This window comes from Apium graveolens, unplaced genomic scaffold, assembly GCF_009905375.1.
Source record: "Apium graveolens cultivar Ventura unplaced genomic scaffold, ASM990537v1 ctg3811, whole genome shotgun sequence".
In the NCBI taxonomy this organism is placed as follows: domain Eukaryota; kingdom Viridiplantae; phylum Streptophyta; class Magnoliopsida; order Apiales; family Apiaceae; genus Apium; species Apium graveolens.
Window position 1 is genome coordinate 164197 of NW_027418280.1, and position 15594 is coordinate 179790.

A 15594-nucleotide genomic window follows, 5' to 3' on the forward strand; every position below is an offset into this window, starting at 1 on the left:
CGGGTAATTAACTACAAGACTGCAAAGGAGATATGGGATGCCTTGGAGACAAGATGCCAGGGAACTGATTCAATTAAGACGAACATGAGTATTATACTCACTCAAGAGTATGAGCACTTTGACTCAAAACCTGATGAGTCATTAACTGGTTTATATGACAGTTTTGTCAAACTCTTGAATGATCTGTCACTGGTGGATAAGGAATATGATCTTGAAGATACTAATCTTAAATTCCTTTTAGCTCTTCCTGAAAGTTGGGACTTGAAGGCAACTACTATAAGAGACAACTATGCTCTTGATGAAACTACTCTTGATGAAATTTATGGTATGCTCAACACTCATGAACTTGAGATGGAACAAAGAAGCAAGAGGAATGGGAGAAAGTCAAGGACAGTTGCTCTTAAGGCTGAGGAGGAATCCCCTAAAGTGGCTGTCTCAAAGAAAGGCAAAGGAAAGGCTCTCATCACAAAGTCTGATACTGAGTCATTAAGTTCTGATAGTGATGAGGATTCAGAAACTGAAAGTCTATCTGAGATGGACCCTGATGAAGAGATGATGAAGCTGTGTGCTCTTATGGTGAAAGGAATCACAAAGATTGCATACAGGAAATTCAGAAGGGGAAAGAAGTTTTTCAGGAAAAGTGGAAGTTCTGATAAGAAAGGTTTCAGAAAATCTGAAGGCAAAGGAGGAAAGTCTGATAGAGGAGATTACTCAAATGTCAAATGCTACAACTGTGGTGGGAAAGGCCACATATCTCCTGACTGCAAGAAAGGAAAGAGTGACAAAGGCAAGGCTCTTGTCACAAAGAAGAAAAACTGGGCAGACAATTCAAATTCTGAAGATGAGGAGAACTATGCCTTGATGGCAAATGCTGATAGCAGTCCTGATCCTGCTGAGTTAAAGGTACCTCAAACAACTTATGCCTTTCATACTGATGATATTACTGAGTTAAGATTATATCTTAAAACCATGTTTATTAGTTACAGAGATCAAACTGTAACATGTGAAAGATTAACTTCTGAAAATCTTGATTTTAAAAAGAGGAACGATTATTTAGAAAAAGAGTTAGTTATGTTCCATCAAACTCAGAAAGATAGAGGTGATGCTTTCTATGTTAGAGATGAAGTGCTAAAAATGAATAAATCTCTAAAAACTGAGTTAGAAAAGGAGAGAGAGATTATCAGGACTTGAACTAACTCTGGAAGAGCAACTCAGGATATACTAAGTAGTGGAAACTGGAAAGAGGGCTTAGGTTATGGAGATGATAAGAATAATAAAGGAACTATAGAAATTGAGCCTATAGTTGTTAAACAAAAGCCAAAGGTAAATCCTGTTAAGTTTGTAGCTGTAAAGTCTGATATTGATAAATCAGAAGTTAAAGAGAAATTAACTTCTGACAAACCAAAACAGGATAAGCCAACTGAAGTTAAAATAGGCTTAATGACAAAGAAGCAGCTTAAGCATAAGCTGAAAGATGTTAAGAATGTAAACAAGGTAAAGCCGCCTAGGAAAAATAGGAATGGAAGGGAAGGTGTGAATAAAAGCAATGATTATAAGCCTGTTCCTAATGCTCCTAGAAATAAATGTTATAACTATGGAAATTCTAACCATCTGGCTTCTTTTTGCAGGAAGAATAAGAACATAAACTCCTTACCTTGGAGTTAAGAGTCATTCTGTTAGATATAGGCCACAAAATCCTTGTTTTCATTGTGGTAGTTTATGGCATTCCATTTATACTTGTAAGGAATATCATAGTTTGTACTATGATTATTATGAAATAAAACCTTCTTTAAAGAAAGTTATTCTGAAGAACATTGTGAAGTTGTAAGCAAAACTACAGACAAAGTTGTTCTGAAGGGATACAGGCATGGTAACATTTATGAAGCCAAGCTTTTAACAAGTTCTGATGGTTCTGCAATTTGTCTGTTAAGCAGAACATCAATCGAAGAAAGCTGGGATTGGCACAACAAACTCTCTCAATTAAATTTTTACAATATAAATGAACTTGTCAAGAAAGATCTTGTGAGAGGTCTGCCAAAATCAGTATTTGCTCCTGATGGCCTTTGTGATTCCTGTTAAAAGGCAAAACAAAGAAAATCTTCATTCAAAAGCAAGACTGAATCTTCAATTCTTGAGCCTTATCACCTACTACATGTTGATCTATTTGGTCCAGTGAATGTCATGTCTATTGCAAAGAAGAAATATGTTATGGTCATAGTGGATGAGTTCACCAGATACACATGGGTGTATTTCTTGCACACAAAAGTGAAAATGCATCTATCTTGATTGATCATGTCAAACAACTGGATAAATTGATTAAAGACTCTGTGAAAATCATAAGGAGTGATAATGGCACTGAGTTCAAGAATTTGATCATGGAAGAGTTCTGCAGAGACCAAGGAATTAAGCAGGAATTTTCTGCTCCTGGAACTCCACAGCAAAATGGAGTTGTTGAAAGAAAGAATATAACTCTTATTGAAGCTGCACGAACTATGCTTGTTGAAGCAAAGTTACCAACCTATTTTTGGGCTGAAGCTGTGCAGACTGCTTATTTTACTCAGAATGCAACTCTTATCAACAAGCATGGAAAGACACCATATGAGATGGTGAAGAAAAAGAAGCCAAATCTGAAGTATTTTCATGTATTTGGATGCAAGTGTTTTGTTCTTAAGACTCATCATGAACAGCTATCCAAATTTGATCTAAAAGCTGATGAAGGAATTTTTGTTAGATATCCACTTTCCACAAAAGCCTTCAGAGTCTACAATTTAAGAACAAGGGAATCTATTAATGTCTCTTTTGATGATAAGAAGATTACAGGACTTGAAGATTTCAATGATCATGATCAGCTGAGATTTGAGAATGAAGTTTTAAATTCTGACTCTGTAAATTTTGATAGTCTAAATCCTGACAGTCTAAATCCTGATACTGCAAACTCTGATGGATTAAACTCTGATGTTATTAAAACTGTGGTAACTACGCCAAAGGAAAATGCACCTGTGCAGGGGGAGCATATTGAAGATACAACCACATCTCAAGAAGCATCAGAATCTAGAACAGGCTCTTCAAGTTTTGATTCATCAAGTTCTGATGGGCCAAGTTCTGATAATTCTGGAAACTCAAGTCCTGATATTTCTGGAAACTCAAATTCTGAAGGATCCAACTCATAGGGCATAATTTCAGGGGGAGCATCAGAAAATGTTGATGGAGACAGCATGGATCATGGGGGAGCATCCAGTTCTAAAGATAATCTTCCATCTGCAAGGAAGTGGACTAAAGCACATACACCCGACTTGATTATTGGAGATCCCGAAGCAAGTATAAAAACTAGAATAGCAACATCAAATGAATGTCTCTATCTTTCTTTTCTTTCTCAGACTGAACCAAAGAAAGTGGAAGAAGCTCTTCAAGATGCTGATTGGGTGCAAGCAATACAGGAAGAGTTAAATGAATTTGAAAGAAATAAAGTCTGGACCCTAGTGTCAAGACCAAAGAACAGATCTGTTTTTGGTACAAAATGGGTTTTCAGAAACAAAACTGATAGTGATGGCATAATTACAAGGAATAAAGCAAGGTTGGTTGCAAAAGGATATTCTCAACAGGAGGGAATTGATTATGATGAAACATTTGCACTGGTTGCTAGATTGGAAGCCATAAGGATATTTTTGGCTTATGCTGCTCACAAAAAGTTTACAGTCTTTCAAATGGATGTAAAAAGTGCTTTTCTTAATAGAGAATTGGAAGAAGAAGTATATGTTAAACAACCTCCAGGTTTTGTAGATTCAAATTTTTCTCATCATGTCTACAGACTTGATAAAGCACTTTATGGCCTTAAGCAAGCTCCAAGAGCATGGTATGAGACCTTAGCTCAGTTTTTTCTGGAAAGTGGATTTAACAGAGGGACTATTGATAAAACATTGTTTTATCTCAACCATGGAAATGACTTACTTTTGGTGCAGATATATGTTGATGATATCATTTTTGGTTCTACAAATGACAGTCTTTGTAAAAGGTTTTCCAAGCTAATGCAGTCAAGATATCAAATGAGTATGATGGGAGAACTCAGCTATTTTCTGGGCCTTCAAGTCAAGCAGTATGAAGAAGGAACTTTTATTTGTCAATCCATGTACACTAGGAATTTGTTGAAGAAATTTGGAATGCAAGACTGTTCAAGTGCATCCACTCATATGACCACTGCAACAAAATTGGATAAGGATACTGGTATATCAGTAGATATTACTGATTACAGAGGTATGATTGGCTCACTACTTTATCTAACTACAAGTAGACATGATATCATGTATGCTACCTGTCTTTGTGCAAGATTTCAAGCAGATCCAAGAGAACCTCACTTAAGAGCTGTGAAAAGAATTTTCAAGTACCTTAAGGGTACAGCTGATCTGGGATTGTGGTATCCTAGAGAAGCAGACTTTAAGCTAATAGGTTACTCAGATGTAGATTTTGCAGGATGCAAAATTGACAGGAAAAGCACAAGTGGAAGCTGCCAATTTCTTGGAGGCAGATTGGTTTCTTGGTTTAGTAAGAAACAAAATTCAATTTCCACTTCAACTGCAGAAGCAAAATACATTACTGCAGGAAGCTGTTGTGCACAGATTCTTTGGATGACGAATCAATTACTGGATTATGGGTTAACATATTCTAAAATCCCTATTTACTGTGATAATCAAAGTGCTATTGCTATGACAGGTAATCCAGTTCAACACTCAATGACAAAGCACATCAGCATTAGGTACCATTTCATAAGGGATCATGTGATGGAAGGTACAGTGGAATTGCATTTTGTTTCAACAGATCAACAACTAGTAGATATCTTCACAAAACCACTGTGTGAAACTACTTTTACAAGATTGGTAAATGAACTTAGAATGGCTTCAGGTTCTTTCTCTAAATCTGCTTAGTATATGTTCTGATACATCAGACTTTATGATCAGTATTTACAGATATTACTATCTTTGTGTATTCTGTGTTTAAATTGAAATTTTCTAAGTACTGATTATTGTCTGATGTGAATTTCTAAACTCTGATAGTGATATGAATGTTTCTGTGACTATTCAATCCAATGAGGATAACTGTGCTAGATGCTGACCTAGTAGTCTTTAACATACTGATGATCCCATGTATGAAGTAATTCTTTATGTGGAAATCTTTTAACACTAGCAAATTCTGATACTGAGCCTAATTATGTTTACTTTGTGTATCTTATTACTAAGTCAAAAACTAGAATAGTGCTTCTTATCTGTTAAGTTCTGATGTTGATAAATCTTATGGATGTACTAAGTGTTGATAAACCTCACTTATCAAAAGAAAAAGAAAAAGAAAAAGAAAAAAATATTAAATGGCAGGTACTCCTTTGAGATCTAGAGTAAAAATGTGGAAGGGAAGACCCAAGTGCATTGCTGGTATTATGTTATATGCATTAGAATAGCAAAAAAATTCTTGGTGACTTTTCATGCTCTATGATTACTGGAGAAACACTAGACAACAGCATAAGCTCTGATAAGCAGTTGTGACTCACTTACACTGAGAAGCCACTGTAAAAAGGAATTTCAAAAGATGCATAAAATGAGCACAAAACAGTTAAGGTGGACTCATGCATGAACTCATTCTATAGTAGACTTCAGCATAATAACAGATTTTGAGCACAGTTCTTAGTTATGCCTTATTTCTAAGATGTACTAAAGTGAATCAGACTTTACTCTTTGTCTGATATTTAGCTTATTACACACACATACACTACATATGAATGATGAAAATTAATGTGGTGATAAATGTTGTTTCAGATGAACAGTTTAAGTGTCAGTTGCATAAATTCTGAGGACAAGTTCTGATGGAAGTTCTGATGATTAAGTTCTGATGAAACCATATCAGTATTTATGTGAAGAATTACAGAAATAAAACATTCACTTTTCGAGTTAAGGAGCCATATTCTGATAACTTTTAAATTCTGATAATAATCAAGTTCTGATGCTGACGTGGCAGTATTTATTTACTTGATTTATTTTTGGTCACTACTTGAACGGTTATATTTTTCAGAATATTGGACTATGTGAGATAAAGCAGTAATAATCATTTGTTTGGTGGGAACAGTTTCTTTTTGAAAAACTGAACGTACAAAGTAATCATTACTTATTTACCGTGCACATTAACTCTTGTCTTAACTGCTGCATGGCTGACAGGTGTAAGGTCTGTTCCACTTCTCAATAACTGTTGTCACGTGGGTTGTCTAAGTAAAAGAGATAAAAGATTTTCAAATCTTTTATTCACATTTCTATTCTATTCACTCTCTTTTCTTATTCTCTCACATTTTCTGACAGTTTTCTATACATACATTTTCTCAAACACCTTTCAGGCACTCTAATTTCTCATTTCTTTTCAATGGCGCCCAAGGATATAATCATCGATGGAGCTAAGTTTGTACCAAACAACTATGTTGCCATTCTCACTAAGAGTGAAGCTTCTTCTGAACTTCATTTTATTCAGGATTTCTTATCTCATAGTGAAATTGGGTTCGCCTTAACGCAACCAGAAACTTTTTCTGGAACTCAAGTTCTGAAATTCTGGAGAACTGGGTTACATGATGATGGTGGCGCTGCTGGTACTCCAAGAATTGTTTTCACATCAGGAGATGTCGAGCATGTGGTTACTCCAGGAATAGTTCGTAAAGCTCTCCACTTACCTGAAGGTTGTACATTCTCAATAGTGGAGGATCCTGTTTTACAGCAACTTATGGCCAGTCTGGGCTATGAGAAAAGTTTGGGAAAGCTGGGTCAACTGAAAAGATCAAATAACAGAAAGAAATGGAGCTTTTTCTTTGATTGTATCACCAAGGCTTTCGCCAATAAATGCTCCAACTTTGATGTTATTCCCATCATGAGTCAGCAAATCGGGTATGCCCTCATCAACAAAACTCATTTTGATTTTGCAAGTGTTATGCTAGGTTTCATAGGGGATAGGATGACAGAGGATAGGAATGTAGTATATTTTGCTAGATTTTGTCAGCTTATATATAGTTTATGTTGTGATGATGAACCCCAACTAGCCAGTAGCTTAACTTCACCCTTTAAGCTTACAAAAAGGGCTTTTAATGATTTGTTAAATGCTGACAATAAGAAACAAGTGATGAGACCCTTACAGATTCCTCAGTCAGTAAAACATATCTTGGTAAATGCTGATCCACACACTTATACAACTGTCTATCCTGATGTTCAACCCACCAACTCATCACAACCAACACAACAGCCATTAACACATACCATCTCTCAACAACCTCAAACTCAACCCACCAACTCATCACAACCAACACAACAACCATTAGCACATACCATCTCTCAACAACCTCAAACTCAACCTCAACCAACTCAACCCTCCATCAGGACATATTACAAACCAACACAGTCATCTCAACCTCAATCTTCAGCACATCCAGTGAAGCCTTCATCTTCAAAACCCAAGAGGACTAAGATAATACCTCAGTCTCAACAGAAGAGAAGGAGAATTATTCTGAGAGATGAGTCAGATGATGAGGAACAGGTTCCAATATCAGAACCTGTTGTTGTAGAAGCTGAGAAGATCTCTTCTAAAAAAGATACTGAAACTGGGAGTTCTAGGCCCCTCAAAAGGCTTAGAAAGCTAAATTCTGATGATGAAGCTCCCAAAGTCTCTACTTCAGCAAAGAGACTTAAAAAGCAAAGAGCCAGGAGGGCTGTAAGTGAATCATCACACTCTGAAGAAGTTCTGGAAGCAGCAGCTAAGGAAAGGGGTCAGGAATCTCTGATCCCAACTCAACCTATAGTAATTGAATTACTTCCCACTGCTGAATCAGACTTTACTCAAGCTCAAAAGTCTCTTATTCAATAGCAAGAGGATATTCCAGAGCAAGTGCCTACACCTCTTGTGTCTCCAAAAACTAATCCAGTACATGCTGATGATCCAGGTACAAGTGCTGAAATAGACATTCATAACTTGGTTGTGCCTGAGGTTCTGTACTTGGAAGCTCCACCAACTCAACTCACTCCACCTACAACACCAATTTTGGATGCTGATTTCAATGCCAATATCCCAACAACACCAATTCTGAATCTAGATGATGAAGATAAGATTTTAGGTGGGCATCACAATTTGGATGTTGATCAGAACTTAGTTGCAGATCAAAATTTAGAGGATAATGTTGAAACCTCTATAGCCTCACATACTGTTATTTTATCAGAGGATGCTGATACCGCAGGCTCTGTAAGTTCTGATGCTGACAATGCTGAAATTACTGGTGAAGCTGCTACAAATGTGGATGCTGATGCAACTGGTCCATCTGGACATGCACCTCAACAAGCTCCATGCAAAGCTGATCTAATTAAGAAGTTTGTTAGAGAGGATGCACCAGTACCTTGGAGTGAAACTCCTAGAGGAAATGAGTGGACTAAGGAATGGAACACAATTAGTTTTGTTCCTACTGAAAAGATTCTTGCTGAGCACCTGCCAAAGCTGATAAAATGCTGATAAATGATGATTTCAAGGCACAGCTGAAAGTTACTGCATTGAGTACTAGGCACCTTCAAGGTCAACACTCAATAACTCATGACAAGGTGAACAAAATTCAAGAATCACTAATCCAGCAAGATATGAATGTAAAATTGGAAAAGAACAGATTTTTCAAGCCAGCCTTTGACAGAATTGGGTATATTGAAAAGACTTAGGAGAAGCAACAAGCTCAGATTTCTGAAATTCTAAAGAATTAAGCTTCTCAGCAAACTCAACTCAATGAGATCCAATCCTCAGTGGAATTGCTTGTCTCTCTTCTTCTACTTGCTGATGCCAAAAAGGGGGAGAAGGTGATTAAGTCCAAATGCAAATCTATTCAATCACTGAAGGGTAAGTGCAACTCCTGAGAGATTGAATCAACTTGAATCTGTACAAATGGTTTACCATTCTGTTTTGAAAGAAGATGTCATGTTATACTTTATGACAGATGGGAGGGTATTCCATATCAGGAAGAATGATATTCCATTGAAGTATTTTGAAGAACTGGAACATGTTTTATTCCTACTTTAAGTGAAAAACAGATCAACAGATGGTGCTGCAGGTTATTTAAAATCAAATATTCAAAGACAGAAGAGGCTTTTGTTAGGTCCCAATATATTTGTAGAAGGGGGGGTTGAATACAAACTATACCGTTTAATCGAATTTAGTGCGGAATAAAATTGAAACAAAATTCAAGTTAAATAAAACTATTATTAAACTTGAAAGGTGTTACAACAACGGTATCGATTACAAGGGATTAATCTCAAATTAATTATCACAAATCTAGAATAAATTCGACATGAACTTTTTCTATTTTTGCAATAAAAAGAATCAAATGCTAGAAGCAATTTGAGATTAAGTTCTAGGGATTTTGATCCGCTAGATAGTTACACAAGAACAAGAGAATGATTTCTAGTTGTTTGGATTTAACTTTAAAACTAGAAATTGATGATCTTGAATTCAGCAGAGAGATGAAATGTTTTTGGTCGGCTGCTTCTGTTCTGTTTTTTCTTTTGTTGTTGAGTTGTATTCTGTTGTGTAGATGAATGATCTGCTGCTTCTGTCTTTAAGTTTAATCAACATAACTGAAATGAACTGGCAAGACAATCGGCATGACAATCACTTGTACTAGGAAGACAATCGGTATGACTATCTCCTGAACTAGCATGACAATCAAACTGAAATGGCAAGACAATCCTCCTCCTGCTAGAACTTTCGGTATGACAATCTGTTGAACTAGTATGACTTTCGGCAAGACTATTGAATGAACTGGTATGACTTTCGGTATGACAATTGATTGTCATACCAGTTCAAATGATTGTCTTGCTGAATTAATTTTGAATATAAATTCAAAATTAATTCTGAAAATTCCTAATATTAATTCAGAATTAATTAATCAATTAATTCAATTAATAAATAAATTAATCTTTGCATATATAATTTATTTTCTTAATTAAACTATATGACTTAATTAATTAATAGAGAATTAATACTACTCTTCAATAACAACCATTCTTCTGAAAATCTTCTGAAAATCACTGTCAATAATGAATCAATTCCACCACTTCAATGTTGACACTCGATGTACAGTCTGGTTCATGAGTGACTAATTTCCGTGACGTTTCTTCATGTCTTGACTTTGATAACTTGATTTTCTTCATATTAAATCCCTGTAATTATCTGATACTCTGACAAGATCTCTGTCACTTGATTGAATCCACAATCTTGATTTATATCACTGAGGCTTGATCAATTTCTTGAACTTCTTCCAGTGAATTAATTCCTCAAGTCTGTAGATGAACCTTGTTTCTGAATCCTTTGACAGATGTTACTTTGCGAGATCTCTTTGACGGTAGATCCACTATTTACTTGTTACATTCTTATTTGAGTTGAGTTAAATCCTCGAATAAACAAATAGGCTATGACATATGCCTTTCAGCTTTACTCTGTAAAGTCTGACAGCCCATACTGTCCTAAGTACGGATCTCACAGTGGAGATATTGTTGAAATGAAGCCTAATATCGCAAAAATCATCCCTACATTTTCTGGTATTAAGGGACTTGAATTTAATCTAGAGTCTGATGAAGCCTATATAATCAGACTGGATCAGGATATAAGAAAAGCTAAAATAAATGATCTCAGGGCTGCTATCTTTTAAACTGGTGAAGATATAGTTGAACTGAAAAATGCTAAAAGGAGGATGGTCAATGAACTTGAATATGCTGATAGAATACTTTTGAAGAACTATCTCAGAACAACTCCTGACATCAAAGAGATCAGAAATTGATGCCAAGCCAAGATCTACAACTGCTTAAATTCTGAAGGATATACAGACTGAAGCTGAAATCAGACTTTGAGGATGGTAAAGCTGTAAGGACTGTAAGTTGTAGTTATCTAGTCAAATTCTCATGCATTTGCACTTAATATTTTTGACATCATCAAATATCTGTTGAACTTGTATATTATGCTAATTTACAAGTTGGGGGAGATTGTTAGATATATTTGTGATGTCATGTCTAATGATGATTTGTGTTTAGTTTTCAGATCTTAACTAATAGGACAAATCAGGACTTAACTGGAAATCGGTGCTTATACTGAAGTCAGGACTTAAGATATCAGAACTTAAGTTATCAGGGGATATTTATCAGGAGATAATATCAGGACTTAAGGAGACTTTCAGATAAGGAAGACGGCTGATTAAAAGGAAAGAAGGTCAAGACAAATATAAGAAGATATATGCATGGAGAAGAATTCTATGAAGAATAGAATACTTGGAAGAAAAGATAACGGATTGATATATATTAGGAAGCAGAATCATATTCGATATCAATTAGAACTTATCTTGTAACTGTGTGTCTATATAAACACAGCATAGGGTTTACACTATATGTGTTATCTTAATCGAAAATATTATTCTTTGTAACCCTAGCAGCTCTCGTGATAATTTGTTCATCACTGAGAGAGAACAGTTCTTTGTAACAGAGTTTATTGTGTTGAATAAAATCTTTGTTCTATTACTTGAGTTCTTATATTAGATTTGATTGTAGTAAACACTGTATTCAACCCCCTTCTACAGTGTGTGTGACCTAACATACAAAATTCCAAAAATTCAGGTTATTAAACAATCCTTCAATTATCTTTCGCACATTGTAGTAATTCACGGAAAATTTATGATCATCAGGCACTACTAATCCAATGAGGTGAAACAAGTCATCAAAGTCATTGTTACTGCAGTTATGCTTATATTTTTCAACGAAATATCTTCATTACAAACTAAAGTGTTGTAAAATTGGCATTTTTTGGATAAATTGTTCAGAAGCAGTATTTGTCATCTTAAAAATTTAGTGTCGCTGATGCATCATACATATTATCATCTCTATAGCCGATGTTAATAAAACTCGTTTCGGCATCGTCCTTTGACACATTTTTCTCCCCGTAACAGTACCACCTGGTATAACATTACACGATACCAAATCGATACAAATCAAGTTTTAAATTAATATGAGTTTATAGTATTTATTCCCACAATTTTTGCACGGACATCTTATAAGACCATTATCTTGTTCTTTAAGATGTTTTATAACAAATCTAACGAAACTATCAACACCCACTTTGTACTTTTGTTAGTATTTTTGCCTCACTAAATTGTAATAAATCAATTATGGCTAATCCAATTACGATCGGATGCGGTCTAATAATATATACAAATTGATATTAGGAAATTATATTAATTAACAAATTCAAGTAATTGAATCGTTGAACAAAAATTAAAGGTAATCATATTGAAATTTATAGTAATTACACTACTTAAACTTAAAAATAGTTAACATAACTTACATAACTTCTTATATGAAATTAATGACTTAAAAGCTAAAAATATACTTACTTGAAAATTTTATGATAACCACGTAAATGATGGACAAAATATATAGGCGGGACAAATATAATCACGTGGAGGAAAGTAAGATTTGAAAATGGAGAAAGGGGGAGGAATTTGCAGCTAGGAAAAGTGGAAAAGCTGTAGGATTTCTAACATTTTTGCTTAATTTCGACCATAAACAGTCATAAAATCTATGCGCGTAATACAACTGCAAGCGGTTAAAAATATATAAGCGGCTAAATATAACTAAACTCCGTTACAAATACAAATTCGACTGGTTACGAATGTATTTAGCTAAATTCAACTTCAATCCTTCGTATATGTCTAAATACAATTATATTATGTCGAATTTCAATGGTAGAGTTTAATTTGTAAAGCAACAAAGGAAGTTAACTTTAATATCAATTAGAATTAAAATCGATCGACCCAATAATTATAATTAAAATAATTAAGTAAGAGTAATTAAGTAATTTCAGCAAGTGTCGGCCGACCGACTACCAAACTTTTAATGTTTCGTCTATTATAATATAGTATAGATTACTGTGACAATTTTAGAGGGTTTTTTTTCTAGTTTAAAAAAATTAAAATACTATAATAGGTGCAACAGGGATAACATGCAATAAATATATCTCAAAAAATCATATTTACAAATATTTTTGATTTTTTTCTTATAAATTGCCAATTTGTAGTGTAACGAATTAAAGAAATTTTAAACTTTTCTTAACACAAAATCACTTTTGGAGAATGCAATTTTCGCAACCTTCCTAGATACATTTTTTTAAAATATTCAGTAATATATGCTTAATTTAAAAAACTACTGAAATACAAATTCGAGAATATGATTGCAATAACATTTTGAATCAGTTGAAAATATTGACACAGGATTTTTTCCCTCTTTTTATCGAATAATTCAAAAAACCCTGAAAATTTCTTACCCGTTCTTAAATCTTTATATGTCGAATTTAAGTTTAAAAGACAAATAAGCGGGCTTTTTCCCACATTTTTTTCGTGCTACTAAATACAACCGGTTCATTAGAAAAAAAATAAGAAAAAAATAAGTTGTAGCCTTTTTTTTGTAGTATTGTGATCAGACTATTTTTCCTTTTTAAAAAAAATAAGTTGTAGCCGCGTTTTTCATTAGAAAACAAAATGTATTTTTACAAAATAAGAAAAAAAATTATTTTCTTCTCCTTCATTTATCATTTATCATTAATATTAATATCAATATATATTATCATTGTTATTATAATTATTTTTAAATTGCATCAATATTATTATTATTATTATTGTTATTATTATTATTATTATTATTATTATTATTATTATTATTATTATTATTATTATTATTATTATTATTATTATTATTATTATTATTATTACTACTACTACTATTATTACTATTATTACTACCCTAGATAGGAAATCTGCAGAAAATGAGATTAATGCTCCAAATGCTATCAGGAATCGGAAACAGACATCAGAACTTGGGGCCGAAGTAACAAACTACTATTTAAGAAACCTTTTGTTTGACATAGAGTTTCTGATCATCATGGCATCAAAGTGGGTTTGGACTAAGTTCTTGGGACAAGGATCGTACGGCTCCGTCTTCCGAGCAGAATGTGCATCACCATCTCTAGATTGCACTTATTATCTACCTAAGACCGTGGCTATAAAATCTGCTCCTGAAAGTTGTTCTTGGTCTTTGCATATGGAGAAAGCTATCTTGGATGACCTTAGAGGATGTTTACATATTGTTCGTTGCCTTTCTAATGAGGATTTCAAGAGTACTAATGCAGTTGGTAAAAAGTTTTACAACCTGGTTCTCGAGTACGCTGACCAAGGATCCTTGGAACAGCTGATCAAGTCCAAAGGCGGATGGATACATGAAACCGAAGCTAGTTGGTATGCATCGATGTTGCTGAGGGGACTCTCTTGCGTACATGGACAAGGGTATGTTCACTGTGATATGAAGCCTGCTAATGTTCTTGTTTTTAATATTCCTTCTAATGAATGTAAGGGGGTTCTCAAGTACAATCTTAAAATAGCTGATTTCGGATTGGCGAAAAAGGGTGGAGGAATAAGTGCTGGGGCAGGGAAGGAGTACAAGTATCGGGGAACTCTATTGTATAGTTCTCCGGAGTCTGTAGTTTTTGGGGAGCATGAAGCAGCAATGGACATATGGTCACTTGGTTGTATTGTGTTGGAGATGCTTTTAGGAGAGGGGGGCTTATGGAAAAATTATCTTCATGTCGATGCACAATGTTTAGCGGAGATGATTGCTAATTACGAAGATGACAGATTAAAGTGTTTGCTGCCGGAGCTGGATAACTTGTCAGTTTTGGCCAAGGATTTTGTGAAAAGGTGTTTAACAAAAAGGGTTGAAGAAAGATGGACTGCGGAGGAACTTGTGACACACCCCTTCATTACGCACAATAAGGGTCTGCTGAAGAAGTTTGAGGCGCAATTGTCCTCTCAGAGAAGGATGCAGTTTCAAGCAAATACTCCGTACTATTCTTTATTTGGACCATCTCAGATCTCTTTGGGAGTTTATTAGTTTATCAGTGTTAGCAGAACTAACTATTTAATTTACTTCGCTTGATCTTGATCTGTACTAATGTTGTAAAGAAGTTATTGGGAGAGATGGTGACTAGATGGAGATGGTAAACAACATTAGTGCCTGGAGTACTCAAAGTTCTCTGGAGATATGTATACCTGAAGTCAGTGTTTGATTAGCAACTTGATGTTAAAACTTAGAAGTTGTTCTTGTTCTAGTTAGCAAGTTAATTTTAGAACTTATGTTCTTGTAAACCCTTATATTTCTGCTATTGGAATGTTACTCATGTGATTCCTGCTATTGTCGAGGGAGATAGTGATTATGAAACAATAAGCATGGAAAACTTTGGTTCCAGAGTACAATCTTAAAACGTTTTAACTCAGGTTTAAACCATAATTTAGACGTTTTTATAAAAACATATCAAAATCCATTTTAGGTCTCTTTATCTCAGGTCTCTTTGGTCAGCATAGTTGATCAGCCAACTTCCTAGTAAATATTTATGTTTCCAGTATTCTAAAAATTGAACTATGCAATCTTAAAATGCTTCGAGTCCGTTTTTTTTTCAAAACTTATCGAAATTGATCCTAGGTGATTAATTTTGAGGGAGATAGTGATTATGAAACAA

General features: G+C 34.5%; 1 protein-coding gene across 1 annotated transcript; it reads left to right on the forward strand.

The window, feature by feature from the left end:
- Positions 1-13964: 13964 nt before the first annotated feature.
- LOC141701415 (mitogen-activated protein kinase kinase kinase 20-like) lies at positions 13965-14969 on the forward strand. The gene has a single exon (XM_074505068.1). The coding sequence runs from the start codon at positions 13965-13967 to the stop codon at positions 14967-14969; it is 1005 nt and encodes a 334-aa protein (XP_074361169.1).
- The last annotated feature ends 625 nt before the right edge of the window (positions 14970-15594 follow it).

What these genes read in the sequence shown, in the direction of transcription:
- LOC141701415 (XM_074505068.1), top strand. Translation starts at nt 13,965, where the DNA reads ATGGCATCAAAGTGGGTTTGGACTAAGTTCTTGGGACAAGGATCGTAC.